This window comes from Brachycentrus maculatus, unplaced genomic scaffold (genome assembly GCF_059751285.1).
Source record: "Brachycentrus maculatus isolate JH-2025_06_01 unplaced genomic scaffold, ASM5975128v1 h1tg000033l, whole genome shotgun sequence".
Lineage (NCBI taxonomy): Eukaryota > Metazoa > Arthropoda > Insecta > Trichoptera > Brachycentridae > Brachycentrus > Brachycentrus maculatus.
This window is the reverse complement of record NW_028280787.1, coordinates 681,143-706,934: the sequence shown is the minus strand read 5'-3', so window position 1 is coordinate 706,934 and position 25,792 is coordinate 681,143. Positions and strand designations below refer to the sequence as shown.

The 25,792-nt window shown below is 31.7% G+C and overlaps 1 protein-coding gene across 11 annotated transcripts in view; it reads right to left on the bottom strand.

Annotated features, from left to right (window-relative positions):
- PMCA (plasma membrane calcium-transporting ATPase 3) overlaps nucleotides 1-25,792 on the bottom strand; it is a 206,005-nt gene that overhangs the window by 35,660 nt on the left and 144,553 nt on the right. For all 11 annotated transcript variants that reach the window (XM_088273876.1, XM_088273896.1, XM_088273930.1 and 8 more), the window contains exons 22-23: nucleotides 25,292-25,443; nucleotides 23,678-23,813 (exon numbers count right to left, since the gene is read on the bottom strand). In XM_088273876.1, the coding sequence (XP_088130002.1) occupies nucleotides 23,678-23,813; nucleotides 25,292-25,443 (288 nt within the window). The remainder of the gene's footprint in view (nucleotides 1-23,677; nucleotides 23,814-25,291; nucleotides 25,444-25,792) is intronic.

Genomic DNA, 25,792 nt, shown 5'->3' with positions numbered 1-25,792 from the left:
GCTCCCGCCCGGCTCAAATGTCAGCGTTGTGATGTAAAACTCACGTCATAGTGGTCCAAACTTACTGCGTTGTGATGAAATCTCGCGTCACAGTGATGCAAACTTACGGCACAGTGATGAAAACTTGCGTCATAGCGATGCAGACTCACGGCAAACTTGTGATACAATGGTAAGAAGACACGCTACGAACAAAAGTGCAACAAACGATCCCTTTACAGCAGAATTTGGCAATCCGCGAACAAAAGTACACGATGCCTAATAAAGAAAACATTTTCACGGACACATTCGAAGATGAGTCGTTTTTTTAAATTTACGACTGTTACGTGTGAAAATTTGTCGAGGGCGAAAATATGAATGAATATGAAGACTGAAAATTGTGTGATTTTTATTTTAAAACGAAAAAAACTTAATCAAATAAATACATTCTTTAATATTTTATTTAGAAAAATATAAATAAATAAAAAATACCACTCTATGAAAAGCTATCAATTCATTTAACCTTTGCTTTGAGTAAGGGTTTTAAATCATTTAAAGTAAAATATTGAATAAACGCTAAGATATTTAAACCACTTTGAGAAAAGTTATGTCGACAGAAGAGATCTGTTCACAAAAACTGAAAAGAATGTAAAAGTGGATGAAACACAAATGATGTAGAGATGAGTAAAAACACCACCAAGTGATGAACTAAATATCAAAAAAACAATCATTATATACAAATTGTGCTAAATCGCATGCAAATTGTTGGTCATCTAGGATACCAAGGAAATTTAGAACTCTCGTATTTTTTTTGTCAACTAGAAGGGCTAAACTAGGCAATTCTATTCAATGTCCATCGTCAGCTAAGCAATTTAAAAATAACACTTTACGGAATCTATGGGGATTAATACAGGATACAGGACTACCAAATCTAAAAACTATTCAGGAATATTGTGCCAAAATTCTGACCATACAATTCGTTTCCGCGTGATTTTATTCAGAACGACATCAACTAGAATCGAACCCCAAACCTTGATATAAAGAAGTAAAGTAAAATAAAAAATCTAATTGCGACAGTTGACAATTTTAAACATCGGATTATTCACCCTACGGATGATATATCAACTAATATTATAGCTGTCCTCAATTTGATGAAGCATCTATTATTTTTGTATAAAAGAAGATGGAAGTCTGAGCATTCCAGAGCTTTTTGGCTGGCTTAAGTGATAAATTAAACACTTGCGTAACGTTCACCATTCTGCCCATTATTGAACATCCATATTGCATCAATTTTTTAAAGATCTAGATGTATATATGACAGTTTGTAATTTTAAAAGATTTGTACTGTTGGCTTTAAAAACTTTTTAAAAAAATGTAAATATTTTCAGTAAAGGGACTGATAATTGTAAAAAAACAATATTTTCATATGGATAGTTTAAAGTTTTTATTAGTCTTGGGGAGAATCTGTATGCTTCAAAACCGGTCAGCAATATGATTGAATTATAAAATGATATATGGTGATTTTATAACACAGTTATTTACATTAATTATTCTTGAGGAAGAAGCTGTCTGCCTCGAAACCGGCCGACAGCATAATTGAGTTATATTAAGATATGAAGTGATTTTATAACAAAGCTATTTTGTAAGATGAAGATGAATTAGTTTTGAGGAAGAAACTGTCTGCTTCGAAACCGGCCGAAAATATAATTTAGTTTTAATAAAGTGATATTATAACAGAGCTATTTTGTGAGATGTAGATGAATTAGTGTTTTGAGGAAGAAGCTGTATGCTTCGAAACCGATCTTCGATGTGTAATAAGCTTTAACGATTTAAAAAACGGTATGGGGTTTAATTCGAGTTGCAGAGAATTATACAAAATCAAAAAATATAATTTTTTTCGAACGTCTAAGATATTTTTTTAAATATATAAGTGTATTATAATATATAAAACGTATGATATCATTTGACATAATAATTTAAACTAATCGTGGTATCAAACCGTGGTAATTCTAAGTGCTAAAAAGTCGAAACAGGGAAAAAGATAGCGGCCAGAATCACTTTGATTATCGGACAATTTTTGGGAACGTGGATTTCTTTCCTGCAAACACGCGATTCACGATTTGAGGTTTTGTTGAAGTGACAGTTATTTCACCTTATAAGAGCTGTTTCAAACTTTACAGGGAAAAATAGACATCAGCTGAACAAAAATTAGCGATAATTCGTAAATATTGCATATTTTTAATAAAAAAAATCATTCGCTGACTGATGAAAAACTGGTGTTTGCACCCAATTTCGATTGGGTGTCAATCCATGATGTCCGATCGCCAAAAACAGCCAAAACCAATAGTGATTCCATTTCAAAATGTGCGATGGAAGATGAAGATGAAAAATACGTGTTGCAAACATAACGTCGTGTCGAGACTTAAATATATTGTTTCTGTAAATATCATTGCAGTAAAAAAAAATGAAGAAAAAAGACTCTAGCGGTCGACCACAGGGATGAAATAAATACCAAAATGAATTATTTGAAGACCGTAGAGTATACAACAGTAGAAAAATGATGTACAGAATGAGATAGAACTCATTACATAACAATGCATGACACCACTTGAAAATTTCAAATGAGATTTGAACCAGAAAAATTAAATTGAAATATCTTGTAATCTGATTTATTTGTTGATTTGGAATAATGATTTAAGTATTAAAATAAATCACTTATACAAGCCTTTTATGTGTTTATTAATTTGAACAAAACTAGTTTTGAGAACTACAGATGTTTTCATCAACAGGTGAAAATACAAACGGAAGTTTGTAACGAACAGTTTCTATTTTCACTTGTTGATGAGAGCATCCGTAGTTCTCGAAACTAGTCGTGTTTACATTGATAAGCTCAAAAACAGGTCTTATACACGCGTTTTTTTTTATATATTTAAATTGTAATCTGACCATAAAAAAGTGATGTCATTTTTTTATTATTATTTGGGAATCACAGAAAAAATAATAATCAATAGATAATAGTAATAAAAAATTCTTTTAAAATGACAAGTAAAATTGTACATCATCAAAAACTAAAGTTTTATACTCTACGGTGAAAATTGAAATACGTTTTAAGTAACTTGGAAACCCATACACTGCTGATGTTAGAAAAATCAAAACACAGTTCACGATGAATCAAAATACAGCTTTTAAAATATGACAATCATTTGGACAAGTTTTGCTGACGGTGTATGAAGACAAAATGGCCGTGTTGATTGCATCAAAACTTGAATCTGCACTGTGCCAGTTGTTTTTCCTATCATAACAATGTCGGAGATTACTCTCTCGATACGGAATCGACTAAATAAAGATCGAAGAGACTGGAGGTTTCAATTATTGGACCGGATATGTGGACTAAGTGTGACCATACACTCGAAAACGGAACATCTAAAGGGGTACACAGCGATTCACAAGCCATATTGATGTTTTGGAGGATGCGAAATCATGAATCAAACAAAATTTGGATCAATCTTGATCATTGACCAAAGCGAGAATGATTTTGGACGGTCAAACTTACAATCGATGGTCAAAAAGGTAAAAATTACAATGATAATCGTTGAATTTGATGTATTTGTTACCATTTTTTGACATCTCATCAAAGATGAAGAAGAATTTGGAAGTCTGGGCAAATTACGGGGCTGACGACCGTCATAGGCTGGTTTAAGTGATCACTTTTACACACGTATAACATTCACCAATTCTACCCATTATTGACAACCACACTACTCAAATTCTTGGAAGTTCTAATTTAAGTAGTGTGGTTGTCACAATAATGGGTAGAATTGGTGAATGTTACACGTGTGTAAAGTGATCACTTGAACCAGCCTATGACGGTCGTCAGCCCCGTAAATGCCCCGACTTCCATATTCTTCTTCATCTTTTATGAGATATCAAAAAAAATATATGAAAAATACTCCTGTAATTGGAGATAATCCAGATTTGTGAACAAGTATTTGGACACACTCAAAATGTTGTAAATGTATTTGTTAGTTTGAAGACGTCAAAAACATTCTCGCTGGTGTAATTTTGGATAATGAAGATTGCAAGCACGAATTCGGTCTATGTGGATTTGCTGTAGGGGGTTTTCTTCTATTAGTTAGTTCAACAGTCAATACCTTCCAAACGCGATGGCTTGAGATAGGCTAGGTACGGTTAGGTCAGGGTGATTTTTGTCAGGAAAAGTTGGGTCGGGTGAAGAAAGAGTGGATCGACTAGTTGCTAAAAGAAATTAGGCGATAAGGACAATATGGAAATATAATATGATGGTCCAACACCAATTGCCATCACGACTTGAAACATACTTTGCATGGTCGATGGTTCCATAGTCACAACTGTCATCAAAAAAGGCGATTCAGTTGCCTAGGCAATGCACATGCCTCGTGAGAGTCTCAATCAAGCGTCCACTGTTGACAATTTGTTGGCAGTTCTTGTCTGAACAACGAAACGCGGACCTGACTTGGAAGGATAAAAAAAAGCAAGCTGCCGACAGAAGAGATTGAATTCAGTTTATGGACTCCATATACTCGACATAGGAGGGAATGTGGATTAAGTGATCAATTTGAATGAACTATATCAATTTGAAATCAGTATTACAAAAGCAAGAGTTAGACTTGCTAGAATGCAAAAATTGAAAATGACTCATTGAGAGTACTTGAGGAATAGGACTTTTTGGTATATTTCATCGAATTACGATAAAAAGGGGAATAAAGAGATATTTCAGTCGAAGTGTGAACCATCGCATTTTGAATTTTAGAGAAAACAAAATGGAAAACATTGGCATTGGATATTGGCAGATAATAAGGATTGAATTGAGGAAAATCCATAATTAGTGATAGAGCACGCTTGGCGAAATTGGACTGTTCTGTAGCCTAAACGAAAATTGTTTGGGTGAAGAAAGAATTGCTCGGTTGAATACGGGAAGACTCTACGTTCGTTGGATGGAAATTTGAAGAGCGTTTATTGGTTGGTTGGATAGAAGAGTCAAACAAATTTATTGGATAGGAGAGTTTGTGCTGGTGGCTCAAATAAACCTATAAACTGATTGTTTGGAGAGAAGAGCCTATATTGGCTAGCTGTCTTAGGAAGCATAAAACCAAAGAAATTGGTTGAAATGTTTGGGCTGTTGTCTAAAGTGGTGGTTTGGATATCGGAAGAGTCTATGTCAGTTGAATAAGAGAAGAATCTACTATGGACCAAAGAGCTTGACATGTTTGGGCTGTGCTCTACAGTCTACCGGGTGGTTGGTTGGACAGGAAAAGAGTCTTTGTCGATCGGATGGATAAGAGAAGAGTCGGTTGGTCGAATAGAGGGAGAGTCTACTGGTTTTGACACACACAGCCACAGAGATCGGTAAACACATTTGGGCTGCGCTCTACAGTCTACTAGGTGGTTGGTTGGACAGGAGAAGAGAAGAGTCTTTGTCGGTCGGATGGATAAGAGAAGAGTCGGTTGGTCGGATAGAGGGGGAGTCTACTGGTTTTGACGCACACAACCACAGAGATCGGCTGACACATTTGGGCTGTGCTCTACAGTCTACGAGGTGGTTGGTTGGAGAGGGGGAGAGTCTAGGTTGGTTGGTCTAGGACAGTACCGTAGGCGCCGAGTCGCGGCCTCCAATGTCCCCGGTTACACCTCTGTCTCCAGGACGAAGCGGACAGGCTAGGGGTGGGTGCACCAATAAACAACCATCAACAATTCTGCACTAATCAGATCGTCCACCGGGTCGAGACATTCTGGCATCGCCGATTCTACCCGTCCAGTTTCCAAACATTCTCCAACAACAAAAGCCATTGTAAAATTAGATATATTCTCAATATTATTATAATACTTAAAGCATTTACTTTGTGGTTAGTTCTTTTTTCAGTGAGTGGATAACCACTCACTAGGATATAAATCCTAATACTACTAACATAGTTACGAGTTTAACTCCGATGTTTGATCAACGTCTTAAAACTATAAAGTTCTAATTTTAGAACAGAATATTTTGAAAGTACCAAGTGTCCCTGCTTAACTAGATATATATCATCAATTTGATGTCCATTCGATACAAAAATGTCACAAAATCTTCAACCGTAAAACGTTGTTTTTACAATGAATCACGTTAAAAATTGACACGAAGTGAATATATACAATATAGAAATGATGTGTCCAAAATAATCATTGTTTCATGGGCTGTGTGGGATCATCCCGGTGAATGAATAGACCTCTCATAGCAAGTTGTTCCAGTTCTTGTACCAAACATAGCATAGCACAGCTGTATAACGGTCATTGTTGACAGAAATAGCCATGTGCTCGTTCGTCTTCTTAAAAACAAGGTCCCACGAATCTTTTTGAACTTGCATCGATGCTCAAGGTGGTCATTTGCCTATGGCAATAATGCTTAAATTGGCCTTTGCCAATCTAAGCAAAAACAAGCATTTTTTTCATATTCTTGGGTTTAGCGCGTTTGGCTACTAAGCTAGGGATCCCTGGTTCGATTTCCAGGGGCTCAAAATAAACATACATGATTATAAATTCAAATTTTGATTCGATATAACCTCGCAATAATAATGGATTTTAATAAAGAAAAGGCGAATGTGGTGTTCCCCAAGGTAGCAAGTTTCGTCTTGGACTAGTGTTTGAAACTGTTTGGAAACCATGGGCAAATCGATCAATGGGTGGAATCAAAACTTCTGAAATCGTGTCGAGAGATCTGATCAACTCCACGTCTGACGTCAGCCACAAGTGATCAGATCCACGACACGACAAATCAGAAGTGAACACAACAGAATTTAAAAACCGCAACTTCAGAATTTAAACCAACAAGTAGACATAAAAGAAATCAGATTTTTGCTAACTAATCACGCCGCTCCCCCGTAAAGGTAGGCAAAGAGGATAGAACAAACTTTGTAAACATTCTTCGCCTCTTCTACAATCGTGCATCTCTTTATACACACCCGCCGATCATTCCGACTCCTGACCTGTCCACACCCAAGTATTTTAATTACTTGGTCTTGCCATGTTTCCTCAGTCTTCGTCTACTTCTATTTTTAACTACATTCGTGTCACATATTATTTTGATTCTTTCCTCACCCATTCGTTCCACACGTCCAAACCATCTCAGCACGGCTTTCTTAATTGTATCGATAATGCTTATCAGCCTTGGATTATTGCCTTATTATACCATTTCAACGTCTATCAATTGTCTGAGTGATCGCATTTTTGGATTCAGTCTACTTTCATCCTTTTTCTGCCATGCTTCTATTCTATACATTAGGGTTAGTACTAGGACTCCGTATTGTACTGCTAGTTTATCTTCCGCTTCTGCTAGGATTCGATAATGCCGCAGAATCATTTCATATTTTGGATTGCACAAACTTGTAGGGGTATGAGTATGTCACCCCGAGTGCCTCAACCAACGCTGCTATTCATGTTATCTTCTTCTTGGATTGGCGGTACATATTGATCATGTTCTATTTTATTCCCAATATCAATAATGTCCTTCAGCGTAAGCTTCTTCACTTACGTCATCAGTATCCTATCAAATATACACTTACATACAAAAAAGCAAATGACCTTGTGTGTATATAATTGACCAATTATTGACCATTGCATCATTCCGATCCGGTGCCCTATGCACCACATTGGATAGAGAGTAATGAAAAAATCTTCATTTCCAACTCAGTCATACATTGATTATTCCACACATTCATCTAAGGGATCGCATTTAATCAGAATTCACTGTGCTTTCATCCTTCTTCCACCATTTACTTGTTACTTTACATAATGTCATGCGTTACATAACATCACAACAGTGTTGGTACTAGCGCGCCGTTATGCACCGCTCTGCATGCGCAGTTCAGCTTCAACGGACACATTTCTATTCATCGCATCTTCCATCATTTACTATCATATCGCTCACTCCTTTCATTAACGTCATAATAAAATAAAAACTTGTTTTTCAGGAGATCGTTTTTAAAGTTTATAAATATAGTAAAATGTATTAAAAATAAATATCGAGCCACTTATTGAACCTTTTACTGTGCAACAGATCTTTTTAGGTAAAACCTGAAGGTTTTTTCTCAATTTAAAAAATATTTAGTACATTTTAAAAAAATAATTAAACAATACCTTTTCTTCAAAATGCAAAAACAACACTTTCTGCCCTGTAGCGGGTAAATATTAAGTTAAAAATATGTCGCTTTTGCGGGGATATAGTACATTTTCTGGGCATTCCGAAAATACGCACAACTGAAAATTGACGATTTTTTATATAGCTCCGTAGCCCCAAAATTGTACAAAATATCGTTTTTTTGTTGTTTTTTTTTTACTTTTTCAAAAAACTTTTTTTACGTGTTTTTTCTTTTATGCCTAAATGTTGGTTTACAATATGATTTTATAATTTTGATATAAATAACAATAAAAAATAAAACAAAATTGCATGGTGATGTGGAACGAAAGAAAAATGCAACTGAAAATTCAAATCAATTCATTTTAAAATAAAACATTAAAAATATACATCTATATCTATATCTATATATATATAATATATATATATATATATATATATATATATATATATATATATATATATATATATATATATATATATATATATATATATATATATATATATATATATATATATATATATAGATATATATATAAATATATATATATATATATATATATATATATATATATATATATATATATATATATATATATATATATATATACAAATAGTATATATAAATATAAATATAAAATAAAGAAACACATCCGAGGTCATATGTAAAAAGATGAATTCAATATATTTTATTGATGAGGCATTAGCTGAGATGATGATTTAAATATAAAAATAAAGCACTTATGAAAACCATTTTTTTAGTTTATTTATGTAAACACGACTAGTTTCGAGAACATCTGTAGTTCTCGAATCTAGTCGTGTTTACACGAATAAAATAAAAGCGGTCTTATATATAAAAGTGTTTCATTTTTACATTCAAAAGATTAAATTTCAAAGAGAAATATGAACGATTTATAGGTGTATTGGAACTGCGTAGCGTTATATGTAGCATAATGAAACTGTCACAAATCATGTGACGCAAAATTGAGAGTTCGAAAATGACTCACAAATTCAATAGCTACGATTGAAAAACCGTTATATTTAATTTATTGAAACCATTAAAAAAATGCTATTGCGGAAAATTGCATTTAAATGTTCTTTTGGTAAAATAAATAAAAAAATAAAATAAAACCAAAGGATAAGAGAAGCTAATGTTGGAATGCATTTTAAAGCCTAGTAAATTTATATGTATATATATATATATATATATATATATATATATATATATATATATATATATATATATATATATATGTATATATATATATATATATATATATATATATATATATATATATATATATATATATTATATATATATATATATATATATATATATATATATATATATATATATATATATATATATATATATATGTATATATATATATATATATATATAAATATATATATATATATATATATATATATATATATATATATATATATATATATATATATATATATATATATATATATATATATATATATATATATATATATATATATATATATATATATATATATATATATATATATATATATATATATATATATATATATATATATATATATATATATATATATATATATATATATATATATATATATATATATATATATATATATATATATATATATATATATATATATATATATATATATATATATATATATATATATATATATATATATATATTTCTACAGTGAAAAATGGTACTTATGAGATTTTAATACAGATTTAAAAATAAATAAATAAAATTACTATAAGCTATAACATCTACGAGGGTGACCATTGCATTTTGATAATGAGGGTAGCTCAAAAAAATTTATGCATGTTAAAAAAATATTTAAAAAATCTTTAGCCCCAGGATTCGAACCTGGGTTCTACTGCCATCTGGTGTAGTGCTTAGCGACATTTATAAGCCTATCACTTTATCATACGACTTGATGACGTTTCGGAGACATTGTCCGTAGGTAACGGTGGACGATGTTCTCAAATTGTTCGGGTGGGGACAAAAAACAAATAATAATAAACGGGGAACCAGATACATTCATTGTGGGTAGTTCGAATATCGAAAAACAATATTTAATTTAATTTATATTAAAAAAATATAAATTTAACCTTTCCCTTCGCTGCTAAAAAACTTCCGCGCGCAACGTTGATATGTATTTTGTACGCCATATGAAAATGTGGTTTAGAAACGGTAAAAATGTGAATATTCTTAAATGCTGCTTTAATCGACCATAGTTAAAGTTGAAATATAACAAATTTGTAATGTCAGCTCTGGTAAGCATGTGAAAACGAGAAAAAAATACATTGCAAGTAGCCGCAATAGCTAGCGTAGCGGCACGACGACCAGTAATGACGCTACTAAACACGCCACAACATGAGAAACACACTGAGAAACGTTTGTGTATTGGTGATTCTATTCCCTACTGACTAACTTTATATTATAAAACTTTCATGTTTTACATAATTATATACCGGGGAATACAAAAATTGTGAGCCTGTATCTATTATATTTTATATTATTTTTTTTATCTCATCAAAGATGAAGAAGAATATGGAAGTCTGGGCATTTACGGGGCTGACGACCGTCATATGCTGGTTTAAGTGATCACTTTACACACGTGCAACATTCACCAATTCTACCCATTATTGACAACCACACTACTCAAATTCTTAGACGTTCTGTATATATGAACCAATTTAGAAACCTTGTTCTTGAATCACTAGAACTTCACTAGAGACATCTATTGGTGAGATGTAAAGAAGCTTTTTACTAAGCAGAAACTCTTATATTAGTATGTGCGGTCCGAATCCTGGATTATAATCACACACATGAGAAACGCCAGATAATACCATTTTCATTTTTATTGTTCAAGCTTATAATTTGACCAGACAATTTATTATATTTTATATTGATATTCTCATTTTAAAAGTCGGGTTTTAAATATAATACAATACATATCACCGGGAGGGAAAGGTTAAACATATCTTTTAAATACATATCAAACATATTACATACTTAATTTTTTAAAATAATAAAGTAAGGTTATTTAAATGTTTTTTTTACGTCGTTTAAATGTTAGTGTTAAATTTAATTTAATTAATATTTATTAATGGGAAAATTTTTAAAATATACAATAAATAACACACAATACAATAAATTTTAAAAAGCGGACAATCTAATCAACACAACAGCTCTAATCACACGAATCTCTCGCGTGTATTGGTTAGCAGAATGCAAAAAAATAACACTAAAAGGGTTTTAAAATAAATAAAAATAAAACTTATTTTTGTGATTGATACGCTATTGTTAAATTGTGTGATGTATCCTATAACACACGTTTATTAACGTATAGTATTGGCAATATGTGGTAATGTATAATAAGAGTATTATTTAGTAATGTATTGTATGAGCGATATGTGGTAATGTATACTACGAGCATTAATTGGTAGTGTTAGTAATATGTGGTAATGTATAACACGAGAATTATTTACTAATGTATTGTATGAGCGATATGTGGTAATGTATACTACGAGCATTATTTGGTAATGTATTGTATGAGCGATATGTGGTAATGTATAATACGAGCATTATTTGGTAATAAATTGTATGAGTAAAATTTGATAATGTGTATATGTGGTAATGTATAATTCGTATTTGGTAATGTATTGTATGAGCGATATGTGTTAATGTATAATACGAGCATTACTTGGTAATAAATTGTATGAGTAAAATTTGATAATGTGTATATGTGGTAATGTATAATTCGTATTTGGTAATGTATTGTATGAGCGATATGTGTTAATGTATAATACGAGCATTACTTGGTAATAAATTGTATGAGTAAAATTTGATAATGTGTATATGTGGTAATGTATAATTCGTATTTGGTAATGTATTGTATGAGCGATATGTGTTAATGTATAATACGAGCATTACTTGGTAATAAATTGTATGAGTAAAATTTGATAATGTGTAATATGTGGTAATGTATAATTCGTATTATACATTACCACATATTGCTCATACATTATTTATAACAATGCTCTGCATTATTCGGTAATAAATTGTATGAGTAGAATGTGGTAATGTATACTACGAGCATTATTTTGTTATGTCTTGTATGAGCGATATGTGGTTATGCATAATACGAGCAATATTTTGAATTATTCTTTGAGTATTGAGTGGTGATATATAAGAAAAAACAATACTTGGAATATATTCTATAAGTGGTAATGTATATAAGTTGTAATGTACTGTATGAGTAATATGTGGTAATAATTCGGTTTGTTTCGACAAGTTATAAAACAGAATGAGCAAAAATTGCTTAGCTGTTTCTAATATATCAATTATTTTAACTTTTAAATAATAATAACACTCACATTTGTTATAAAACGGTACAATAAAAAAGACGAATAACTCAAAAATAATATAAAAAAATACAAAACAAAAAATTAATAAATAATTATATTAAAAACGAGACAAAAAGGGATATTAATGGACCACTTCTAAATATAAATTATGAATATTTTTTTTAAATAAACATAAATTTTCACAATACCTAAAATTATTGTAAAACTCAAAAGAGTCATGACAATAGTTTAAAATAATAAACAGCAAAGTATGTTATGTAATAAAAAAAAAAAACAAATATCGTAATAAAGATGTTGTATTTTGACGAATGTATTTTTTTGTATACTAAAAACCTACTCAAAACGTTGTTAATTCACTCGGCAAGTTTCGCAAGGCGCCTAAGTGATTAATGTTTGAGAAACAGCGTAACCACAGCTAAAAGACGTCGTAAATGTTTAGAATCTCTGGTTTAGAGGTTGTCGGAGTGTATTTTTTTTTTTTTTCATAATATGACATTGAGTAAAGAGTTTTCATTCATTTGTTTGTTGGATACAATAAATAACTAAAGGCAACTCTCGATTTACGAATATTCGCATTAACGGCAGAACGAGCGACGATATTTAGTAGAAAAAAATATTTTTTTCCGACTATTTCAACGTCAAATATATCACAATTATAACTTGATTTAAATATGAAAAATTTAATTTAATTCACGATGTTCATAAGCGGAATTCGCTTATAAAGCATATTGTATCATTACGCACACGCATGATTTTTGAAAAATCGGAAGCAGTGGCGTTAAAACCACCGCGTGAAATATTACACAGGCGTCAGATGCGTCAACAGAGTGCGTAAACTCCGCGATAACAGAGGTCGCAATATTGCTATTCTAAGTAGGAAATAGCACACCCCTCGATAGGTCTCCGATCTGACACACATATGGTAGACTGAATAATATTATTTCATGATAGTGCCAACCTTCAATCGACGAGTGTCGAAATTTCGCGGCATTCTGACAGTCAGTTTACAGGATGCTATATCCTTTAGTGCTTTTAGTGACCCAAGTATTGTAACTTTAAAAAAATTAAGTTTTACACTGACATTTCTTGGTGGAACTGCATTTTATATAATAAAATAACAACTGAGACTCGCAGTTTTCACTTCGGCGTCTGACGAACACGAGCCAAGCTCGTCCGAAGGGTTTAGCGTCGTTCGTAATTCGATTCGTAAGTTGGGAGTTGCCAGTTGAACGTTTAGAAATCAAAGATGCAAACGGCTAGTAGTCGGTGTCTAAAAAAATCACACAAATCAGTCTCGAATGATGAAATGGGGCGAGCGTAATTCAACAAAATTACTGTACTTAATGGATAAATAAAATGCACGGAAAATTAACAAAATAATTATCACAATTCGAGCAGGGCGGCGTTCGGAAAACAAGCAATGTTAACTAAAAAAAAAAAGAAAACTGTAAAACATCAAATTTTAGACATGTTTATAAACATTCTTCATCGGTGGAATAATTTAATAAATTCAATTTCGAACTTTTAAAAATAATTTTTCGAACCCTCAAAAATATTTTTTCGAACTCTCAAAAATATTTTTCGAACTCTCAAAAATATTTTTTCGAACTTTCAAAAAATAAAATTTCGAATATTCTCAAATAAAATTTTGGAATTTTTTCAATTAATAAAAAATCATATTATAACGTTGTAACATTATTGATTGAAAATAAGTAAAACCATTTACGTCACAAGCCAAAAACTCCTCAGATGATAGAAAAAATATTAAATATCAAGATACATGTCTCAACAGAGACGATGCATAATTTAATACAAAGGTAATGAAATACATTTTTTAAAATATTTTTTTAATCTTGTAAAATAAACTATTTTTAACATAGTTCGTTTTACAATATCGCACTCAGAGGTGCATAGGGTACTGCATCGTAAAGAAGCAGTTTTATCTTGATCGTTAAATAAAATTGCAAAGGAAAGGTGATCAGCCTTGAGCTTTAGGTACCAGTCTAAGGTAATATAAAAAAATGATTTCGATTTCTAAATGATATTTTTTGTTGATTCTCCTCCTGGTAATTGAACCCAGGACTTTCAACACGGTAACGAAACAAGCTAACAGCTACCACTGTGGAGGCTAACAGACAGTACACAAAATTTGTAATTTACATGTATTAAAATATTTATAACGTTCAATATTGTTGAATTTATAATGATTTTTTTAATGTTGTATTTTATATGGTTACAACGATTCAACCAATTTTGTTACAACGAAAAAAAACTGCCTACAGTGAGACACGAACATGGGACCGTCTGGAAACCAGCCAGCAGCTCTACCACTGGACTAATCAGTATTTTATCCTAATCTAAATTCAACGATTCAATAGAATTCGTAATGGTGCCCTATGAACAACTTTACAACCATAGATGACCATTGATTTTTTCACAACATCGTGTAAAGCCTCCTTTTGGTTATAGAAGTTGATGAAAATGATAGAACGCATTACAAATCTATGGGAATTCGTTGAATTCGTGGTCAAGGACTGAGTAGTTTTTCGAAGTCTGTTATCTTGAATCGAGTCTCGGGGTAGGCAATTATTTTTTTCTGTTATATATTATAGTTCATTCATATTTTTAAAAAAAATTATTCATATGTTATTTTTAAATATTTAATTTAAAAATATATGAATACGTAAAAAAATTATTCCACCGTCGAATTTTAAAAAAAATCAAAAATATTTGTAAATGCTTCAAATATAATAAATGCCATACTAAAATTTCAAATAATTGAAATATTTGTATTTAAAAAAAAATTGTTTTATATGAGAAGCATTTAATGCAAATTACAACAAAAATCAAAACCATTTTTCATATTAATTAATATACGTGTAAACATATTTTTTTAAAATTAAAAACAGTTTTGATTTTTTTCAAAAATAAAAATCGTCAAAAGAAAATAACTAAAAATAAAATAAAAACATGCTTACATAAGTACACACATAAAACTGTTGTAAAATTTCATAATATTTTTTTTTCTTTTTAATTTTTAGTAGTTGGAAGGCGAAAGAGAAAAAGGAAATTCATAGAAAAGCGAGGAAAAGATGAAAATATAATACAAGTCTTAAATTAGAACCTATCGTCAACCTTTATGCATAATTTATATATATATATATATATATATATATATATATATATATATATATATATATATATATATATATATATATATATACATAATAATAATAATAATAAAACCCTTATCCGCACCCCAATGGTGCATAGGGCACTGCGTCATATAAACGCAGTGTTATCTTGATCGTTTACACATGAAGGAAAGGTGATCAGCCCTCCGCTTCAGGTACCAGTCCAGGATAATATTGAATAAATATGACAGTGAAAAAATCACTTCTATTTATTTTACCCCCCTTGGGAATCGAACCCGGGACCTCCAGAACGGTAGCCGAGCGTGCTGACCATTACACTACGGAGGCGGATATATATATGTATATATATATATATATATATATATATATATATATATATATATATATATATATATATATATATATATATATATATATATATATATATATATATATATATATATAATATGTGGGTGTGGGTGTGCGGTATACGTATATTTTTTTGTGAACACGTGTATTTTAAAGTCAGTTGGAAAATGTGTCAGAAATAAAATATGGAAGAAACGTATAGTGTATAGAAAAATCTAAACACATATAGTGCAGTCGTTAGAGCGTTCGGCTATCGTATTGAAGATCCAAGATTCGATTCCTAGAGGAGTCAAAATAAGCGCAGTTGATCTTCCATATAACGAGTGTCGGGTTGTGGTCCCGTGGTTAGTATCGCAGACTCTTGAGTCAGAGTTTGTCGGTTCGAACCCACTCTACCACAATTTGATACCTATTTCTAATAATGAGCCGCTTAGGCTCACAGAAATAGTAAGAAATTAAAGTATTTTTGAGAAAAATAAAAACACAAATATTCATATTTAAAAAAATGTTTTTTTTTTTACATAGATACCATAAATTTGCCTTACAAGAGATAAATATTTCGTGTATGCCTCCGTAGTGTAGCGATTAGCGCGTTTGGGTACCGCACCAGGGGTCCCGGGTTCGATTCCCAGGACGGTCAGAATAAGTTAATATGATTTTTAATCTCATATTTATTTAATATCTCCTCGGAGTGGTTCGACAAGTGCAAGATGGCACTGAATCGATACGATGCAATGCCCTATGCACCAATGGTTGCGTTTTAAGGGTGAAAAGTTTACGAAAAATATCATTCAATTATTAGGTAAATATAAATATCAATTATTGAAAGGAATTGCACGGTTATGTATAAAATATTTTTTATAAGTTAGTTATGATATGGTATTATTTAAGACCGGAAAGAGATTTATTTTAAAACAGTTAAGGGGATACTCGCAAACATAAAATTCAGTACGCTACCGGCCGTGCGGGGAGCCACACGTGTCTTCGCGCATAATTTTTGTTTTAGAATATATATATATATATATATATATATATATATATATATATATATATACATATATATATATATATATATATATATATATATATATATATATATATATATATATAAATATATATATATATAAAACTCCTTACATTTCAATAACTCTTTTATTTTCAAAACCAAATATTAATTTGGAAGAGAAACTTATTTTTCAATACAAAAACGGTGATTTAAGCAAAAAAATTATTAACGTTAAATTTTACCTATGTTTAAAAAAATTTAAGTTGCTGGCTATCGAATATCACATCTAAGTTTTAAAAGTTAATTATTAAATTAATTTTAAAAACCTGTAATATTCAGACGATTAATTTTTATACAAATTATTTTTTTATATAAATAATAAAAAAAAATAAAAAAATGCAAGTTTTTGAGTATGTTACATACAGTATCAAACAGATTAATTGAAACAAAACTTTTTGTTGACGTATTTTCGTAAAAAGTTTTATAAAATATTTTGTTTATTAGTTATATCACAAGTTAATATTTAATATGATCTCATTTGGGCACGGTCAAAGATTTCACTCTTCTTGGCATCTATTATATAAGGTTTTGGCACGTGGTTGCCATTTTTTCGTCTCGAAACCATACCTGAATTATGGACAAAATGAGCTTTTCCACCGTAGTGCAATCAATTTCGGAGAGCCGATTCTTACAGATTGCCGATAGATTTTCAACTAGGTTTATGTCTGGCAAAATTCTTGACCAGTCCGACACAGTTCATTGTTTTTGTGTGAAGAATTTAATATTTTTTTTGGATTTGTGGCAGGGGGTTAAATCCTGCTGAAATATTCCATTACCATTTGACTTTCGTTTTAGTATCTCTGGTAGTATCTTTTCCAGTAGAATTGGGTGATACTTCTCGGTATTCATCATCTCAGTCACTGAAAGAAGCAGCCCTGGTCCATAATACGAGGAACACCCCCAAAACATTTTTTTAGAGGGTGTTGAAAATACGAAAAAAAAAAGTTTTGTTTCAATTGACCTGTTCGATACTGTATATACAAAAATATGTATTTTATTCATATTAAAGGTTGACGGTAGACATATGAATAAGACATTACAAACGATATGACTAATAACATACAATGAATACGTTGACTTTGATCATAATATTTATATCTTCTTCTTCAATCCCTTATCCGCACCCCAATGGTGCATAGGGCACTGCATCATATAAACGCATCGTTATCTTGATCGTTAACACATGAAGGAAAGGTGATCCGTCTTCCGCTTCAGGTACTAGTCCAGGGTGATACTGAATAAATATCAGAGTGAAAAAATCACTTATATTTATTAAACCCCCCCCCCCCCCTGGGAATCGAACCCGGGACCTTCCGGGAACCGGTACGGTAGCCGAGCGAGTGATTTTTTCACTATAATATTTATTCAATATTACCCCGGACTGATGCCGGAAGCGGAGGGCTGTTCACCTTTCTTTCATGTGTTAACGATCAAGATAATACTGCGTTTGTATGATGCAGTGCTCTATGCACCATCGGGTGTGGATGAGGGTTTGAATGAAATATATATACATATATTTATATATACATATATTTATATATATATACATATATATATATATATATATATATATATATATATATATATATATATATATATATATATATATATATAAATATATACAACTATTTACAAAATGAAAAAAAGAAAAATTAAATATGGATGTTTTTTTTTTAATATTTAAATCTGACAACAGTTTTATAAACACACAAAGCAAAAGATATGTACAAAGAATAAAATAAAATAAACCAGCGCAGCCTAGATCATTCGATCACGTCTCGTTGTAGATTTGGCGACGCTACCTCGGCTGCTTAAAGTAAACCTTTGCATTTAATACGAAGAATATTTCAAGCACAACACTAGTTTAGAAAATAGGCCGATAAGTGCTGGAATACAGCAGTTTTAGAGCTGTCGCGGGAGACTGCTTTGAGCTGCCTCAGACCGGCAGTTTCAATACGAAAATCTCATTCAATCTTGTGAAACTTTTATATTATAAGTATTTATAAATAAATATTTACATATTTTTAAACTCATTTATATACTAAGAAAAAAAATAGCAACAAAAAAATCCAAACTAAAAATTTAATTTTTTACCACAGTATTAATTGTAAGTTTAGTACTGCCATTTCTAGGTGGAACTGAATTTGACATAATAAAATAACATCTTTGTATTTCTTCCACATATTTGACCAGTGACCGGGTTTCGTCGTTACCGACACCATCAGACTGGTAGGAGGCTAGATTTTTTTAAATGAATTCAATATATATACAACAAAGCAGAGGTTCAACACCATGATTTTATATAAATATTTCTGACAATTTTAATACGGTTTTCAGAAAATTTTATATATCATGGTTTAATCGTGTTTTGTGGTTTATATAACATAGAATCTTGTCTAGCCTCCCATCAGCCTGATGATGTCGGCAACGACGAAACCCGGTCACCGGTCAAATAAAATATTTGTACAAAATTTTGAGTGTGACCAAATACTTGTTCACAAACCTGAATTATCTCCGCATAGGATTTATTCTTTACATTTTTTTGACATCTCAACAAGGTGAAGAAGAATATGGAAGTCTGAGCATTTACAGGGCTTACGACCTGTCATAGGCGTGGTTATAGGCATATGGTTGGTCATAGGCAACCAAGCCTATGACAGCCCTGTTAATGTCAGACTTCCATATTCTTCTTCATCAATGTTGAGATGTCAAAAAAATGTTAGTAAAATAAATGTGGATAAAACCATGTAGTTGTTTTTTTTATAAGATAGTATTAATATTTATATTAAATTATAAAAAATATTATTATTGTTGTGAAAACATGTTCGATTTGTCACTGGTTAAATTTTCAAATGTAACGTTTCAAATACAGGTTTACTCAAAGCGGCCATTGTGCAGTTCGAGAGTGATTTCGTAAAATGATATAGGCGGCGCTGAAAAACACAAAAATCATGCATAGAAAAAAATATCGAAATAAAAATTTTCTTTAAAAAAAAACAGTGCACACTTAGGGAACATCAAATGAATGATAACTTTTGTATTTATTTTTTTTGTATTTTGAAAAAAAAGGTGCTTTTATTTTTTTTATTTTAAAAATTGTTGCGAGAAATTTCGAAGCGAATTAATATATAAATGTATTTTTTTAGTGTAAGATATTTAGAAAAAATATATAATAATGTGTACTGTATAATTTATTTATATTTTTTTATATGTATGTACATTTTAATGTTTTTTTTAAATTTTTTTGTAAAAAAGTATAAGAATAATTAACCCCCAGTTAGTCACAAACGAAAATAAGTCTTTAAAAAAATAATTAATTTAATGCCATTTTTTTTAGTTAATCATCACTATTACTACTATAGTTTGGGGAGCCACGCTAGCAACAAGTGTAAAATGAACCAATTTTTGACATAAGCACTTGGCGCTATGGTTTCGGGAGGCACAGACACCCAAAATAAAAGACTAACGGAGGATTAAAAAAATGGAAAAAAATTGTTTTATACAAATAGTGTGTGTACCTAGAAAAATATAAATTTATGCGGCAAAAACACCTCACATTAATAAAAATAATAATTACTTAGATGTAAAAAATAAAACGTTTTAATTTTTACTAGCCATCTCTTTGAAAACATTTACCATTGGACTGTGAAAAAAAAAGTTGAATTTTAAAAAATATATATAAAAAAATCGTTTAAAAAAGACTGTTTAATTTCCAAATCAAATGTATTTAAAATACTTGAATGTACATGAAAACATTTAAGTATGAAAAATTACAAAAAATTTGAAACTTTATTTTTAAAAAATAAATAAAATTAAAAAAAATAACACAAACGTTCTTCACGATCCAAAAAAACGATGTTCAAAGAGATGCTGTAAATAATTCAATAAATATATATATTTTTTAAATATATTTAAATATATTTTTATATTATAATATGTAATATAATCAAGGTATTTTTTAATGATGAAAATAAGACGAAAGATTTATCGGACAGGATAAGAAGAGAAGGAATAAAGGAAGGAAAAATTGCTACGACATTTTGCACCCTAAGACACATTATCATAAACACCATAATGGCTTTTTTCATGAAAATCAATCGAAAGTAATCCCAATAAATTAAAGTATTTTAATGACGGAGAATTAAAATTGTACAATAATTTAAAAAACTCCATATAAATATAAAAAGACTCCATATGAATACAAAAGAACTCCATATAAATATAAAAGAACTCCATATGTATATAAAAGAACTCCATATAAATATTAAAGAACTCCATATTAATATCAAAGAACTCCATATAAAATTCATTAAATAATTCGGCAGTCACTATGTGGTAATATCTATCCATTTTTAATATTAAAATTTCACTTGGTAAATACCACTCTATTTTAAAATCTTTTGTGACACTTGTTTCGATGTGTTGTGGTATGGTAATATAACACTCTCCTTATCATACATCGTCTACTTTGCGTAATACAACTTTTATAAAAGTGGTATTACACAATGTAAACGATGAATGATAAGGAAAGTGTTGTCTAATTTATTGATTAATTTAGAGGACTCATATTGCCAATGAATTATGAAGGATTTTTCATGTATTGATAATTGTCTCAGGGTACAAGGAGTGTCGGAGAGTAGTAAAAAAAAATAATAATAAAAAATTGAGGAACGTTAAAAAGTGAGTAAAAATAGAATGAGAGATGAGTCCAATCTCATGGCTACTGACAGACATAGATAGAGACAGAGATACTGGAAATATGTATAGAAGAAAGAGAGAGGTAAAGACACACAAAGGCTAGGTAGAGAACCCGGAATGTCTAGCACGGGCGACGCGGCCAAACGCCCTAGGCCGCGCGGGAACCAATGAAACACGACAATTTTAACACTAGACAATGCCATAGACCTATCCATAGAAGGTCATAATAGACCTAATATGGTCGCAGTGACATAAGGGGTGCATGATCCCTTGATCTCATAATTAAAAATAATAAAAAATGCCGTTGATTCTGTTAAAAATGTAAAAAAATCTTGTTTACACTAAAAAATTGGTTTAGCACATCTTAGTTGGGGGAGAAAAATTCAGAATTTTGCTTATTATATCGCGATATTCAAGGTTTACAATGAATTTTTGTCAAAATTCGTAGATTTTATATCGGAAAGATGTTGTATCGATTCTATATAATGACGCAATAAAAAAATCACACGAGCAAAATTTGCACACAACCCCATCGACTTACGCTCAATAGGCCCACCGAGATGCGTTAAAATGGCATTTCCAAATGCGAAGATGAAGATTCGCCATTCTCGCAACGAGTAGACATTTGAACTGCCTATAGCGTTTGACAAGCTGCCGTTTTTCGCAAGTAAACGCCTATCAACAAGAGATGTTTCTACATCACTTATTGACATTTAGCCGATGTTTCTACATCAGATTTGAAAAATGCTTCTATGCCTAATTTGCGATTGTGTATGTATGGCAGAGGCAGGGCCAGTTCGGTTCATCTAACGACGTTTCCACAACATTGATTGACGGGTAATGTATCCAAAATTAAACTAGGTTATTGGATTGAATTCTACTTTTATTTACATATATCGTATTTAATTTATTGTTTCGGCATTAACTTTGTGGTAAGACATGTTACAATGATTAAAGAAAACACTTGTTTTTTACCACTTGAGTTTTATTATAGACTACATGTTTCAGAAGTTCAACTTCCATCATTCAGGTCTGTATAATAACTAAAATATAAAATATAAAATTGTTCTATAAATAAGGAATTTTAGTTATTATACAGACCTGAATGGTGGAAGTTTAACTTCTGAAACATGTAGTCTATAATAAAACTCAAGTGGTAAAAAACAAGTGTTTTTTTTAATCATTGTTTAATCATTGTTGACAAAGTGACCAAGTGCATTTTTTACAAAAACGTGATCATTGACACTTTGATATCTTACTAGCTTAATTGAAAAAAATCCCGAAGGATTTTAAACTTGGAAGTATAATATATTGACTTGTTGAAAATGACTAACAGCATTGATGTTTATTTTCTTGTCAAGCAAAAGTGACTTTAATGGCCCTCCTGAACATTTTATGTTGTGTTAGTTGGTCACTTTCTCCTGTACGACAACGATATATATGATAATATGTGACGCATTTCGTCTTATCAAGACATTATCAAATAATCTTTCAAACTCACTATGTCTTTGATAATGTTATAATAAGAGGAAACGCGTCACATATCATCATATAAATATATATGTAAATAAAAGTAGAATTCAATCCAATAATAACCTTGTTTAATTTTGGATATATTACCCAACAAATCAAAATGGAATTCTACCAACTGTCTGCAGTTACAATAAATCACTAATTAACATTTGACTAATGTTTCTGTCACGGCAGATGCAGGGCCGGCTCGGGGACTAATGTTTGTATGTCGTACGGCCGTTGCAGGGCCGGATCGGCGGACTAATGTTTCTAAGTCACACGGGCATTGCAGGGCCGGTTGGGTTCCCGCGCGGCGGCGTGCGTGGGCGCGCGCCCGGCGCGTGCGTGTGTGGCACGGCGGTGGGGGCGGGGGGAGGCGGGGAGGTGCGTACCTGCGTCTGCAGACGGGTGAGGCCGCGGATCCAGAGGATCTGGCCGGCGCGCGGCTTCTTGTCCGAGTCGGGGTCGAACTTCTCGTCCCCGAGGTGGATGGCCTCCGTGTACTCGTCGGGCTGGCCGCGTCCCCAGCTGGTCAACAAAATTAATCAATCAAGTACGGAAATACAATAAAACTTGGTCTAGAAATATATCTTATTTGGTTAAGAAGCGTTTCAAAGGAATTTTTTTTTGGCGTTTTGCCACTTTCTTCACAGATATCGTAGTCATACGGGAGAAAGTGACCAAGTGCATTTTTTACAAAAACGTGATCATTGACTATTTGATATTTTACTGGCTTAATATTGCCCTGAACGAAATCCAAAAGGATTTTAAAATCCTTTAGGATTAGTTTAAACTTTGAAGTATAACATATTGACTTGTTAAAAATGACTAACTGCACTGTTGTGTATTTTCTTGCCAAGCAAAAGTGACTTAAATGGCCCTCCTGAACATTTTACGTTTTGTTAGTTGGTCACTTTTTCCTGTACAACTACGATATATATATTTTTTTTTCAAAATCAGATGAAACAATGTTTGCGCTTACATTTTTACAATCTATATTTATATAATTCGTCAAAATGATAAAATATGGTACTGTAATAAATATTCAAATGATAGGTACCGTAGAACGGGGCTACTTGAACTTTGATGTGTTACTTGAGCCCAGTACAAAAAAAATATTTAGATCTGTATTTGGTCTATAGTAAAGAACATATTGACATGATTCATTGTTTCCCTGACAGGTGACACTTATTGTCACTTTACGTTCATTATTGTACACCAAATACAGATTTAAATCTCTTTTTTGTACTGGGCTCAAGTAACACATCAAAGTTCAAGTAGCCCCGTTCTATGGTATTTGAATATAATTTTTTTGGTAAAAAGCTTGACATGAAGTAAGTTCTAGGACCTTTTTTGTTTTAAAAAAACCATTAGTGTTTAATATATATAAATAAAACCCTTATCCGCACCCCAATGGTACATAGGGCACTGCGTCATATAAACGCAGTGTTATCTTGATCGTTTATACATGAAGGAAAGGTGATCAGCCCTCCGCTTCAGGTACCAGTCCAGGGTAATATTGAATAAATATGACAGTGAAAAAATCACTTATATTTATTTTACCCCCCAAGGGGGGAAACGAACCCGGGATCTCCAGAACGGTAGCCGAGCGTGCTGACCATTACACTACGGAGGCGGACAGTTTACTATACAGTAAAACATGACTAAGAAGTGTTTCTACAGTAGTAAAACATAATTTCAAAGGTTTTGCATACTGTAGAATTGGGCTACTTGAACTTTGATGTGTGACTTGAGCCCAGTACAAAAAAAAATCTGTATTTGGTCTGCAATAATGAACGTATCGTGGCACTTATTGTCACAATACGCTCATTATTGTAGACCAAATACAGATTTTTTTTGTACTGGGCTCAAGTAACACATCAAAGCTCAAGTAGCCCCATTCTACGGTACAAACTATGTTTGGACAAAATAGGTTGCGAAGTGTTTTTCAATGCCAAATTTGGTTTTTAATATTTTTAGATACAGTCAAAGTAGTTGTAACTCACGAGAGCTTCTTGGGAATCTTCCTGGTGGGCAGTGAGGTGACCAGCTGTCCCCAGATGAGGGTCCCGAAGCCGAAGAACAGGCACCACAGCCACTGCTCCAGCGTCAGCGCCTTGGTGCTGAACGCCATCTTGCCAAACTGGATGATGAACACCTGCCACCAGCATGAACACACATTACACAACGGATCGATCAACTGCAGGATGAGCTCCATAGACCTAGCCTCTATGCGCATACTGCCGTTAACTAACTACTTGATATTTTTTGTGCTACTGACAAGGAACACACCGATTCAAGAGAAATTACCCAGGATCCCAGCGCTGGATCAAATATCAAGAAAGCATAAGAGAAAAAAACGCGCTTAGAGTGTGAGAAATGAAGACTCTGAGAAGCATAACAGGCAAGAGTCTTCGAAATAGAATCAGAAATGCCAGGATCAGGGAAATATGCGAGATGGAAGATGTCGTTAGGTGGGGAAGGCAACGAAGGAGACAATGGTATCC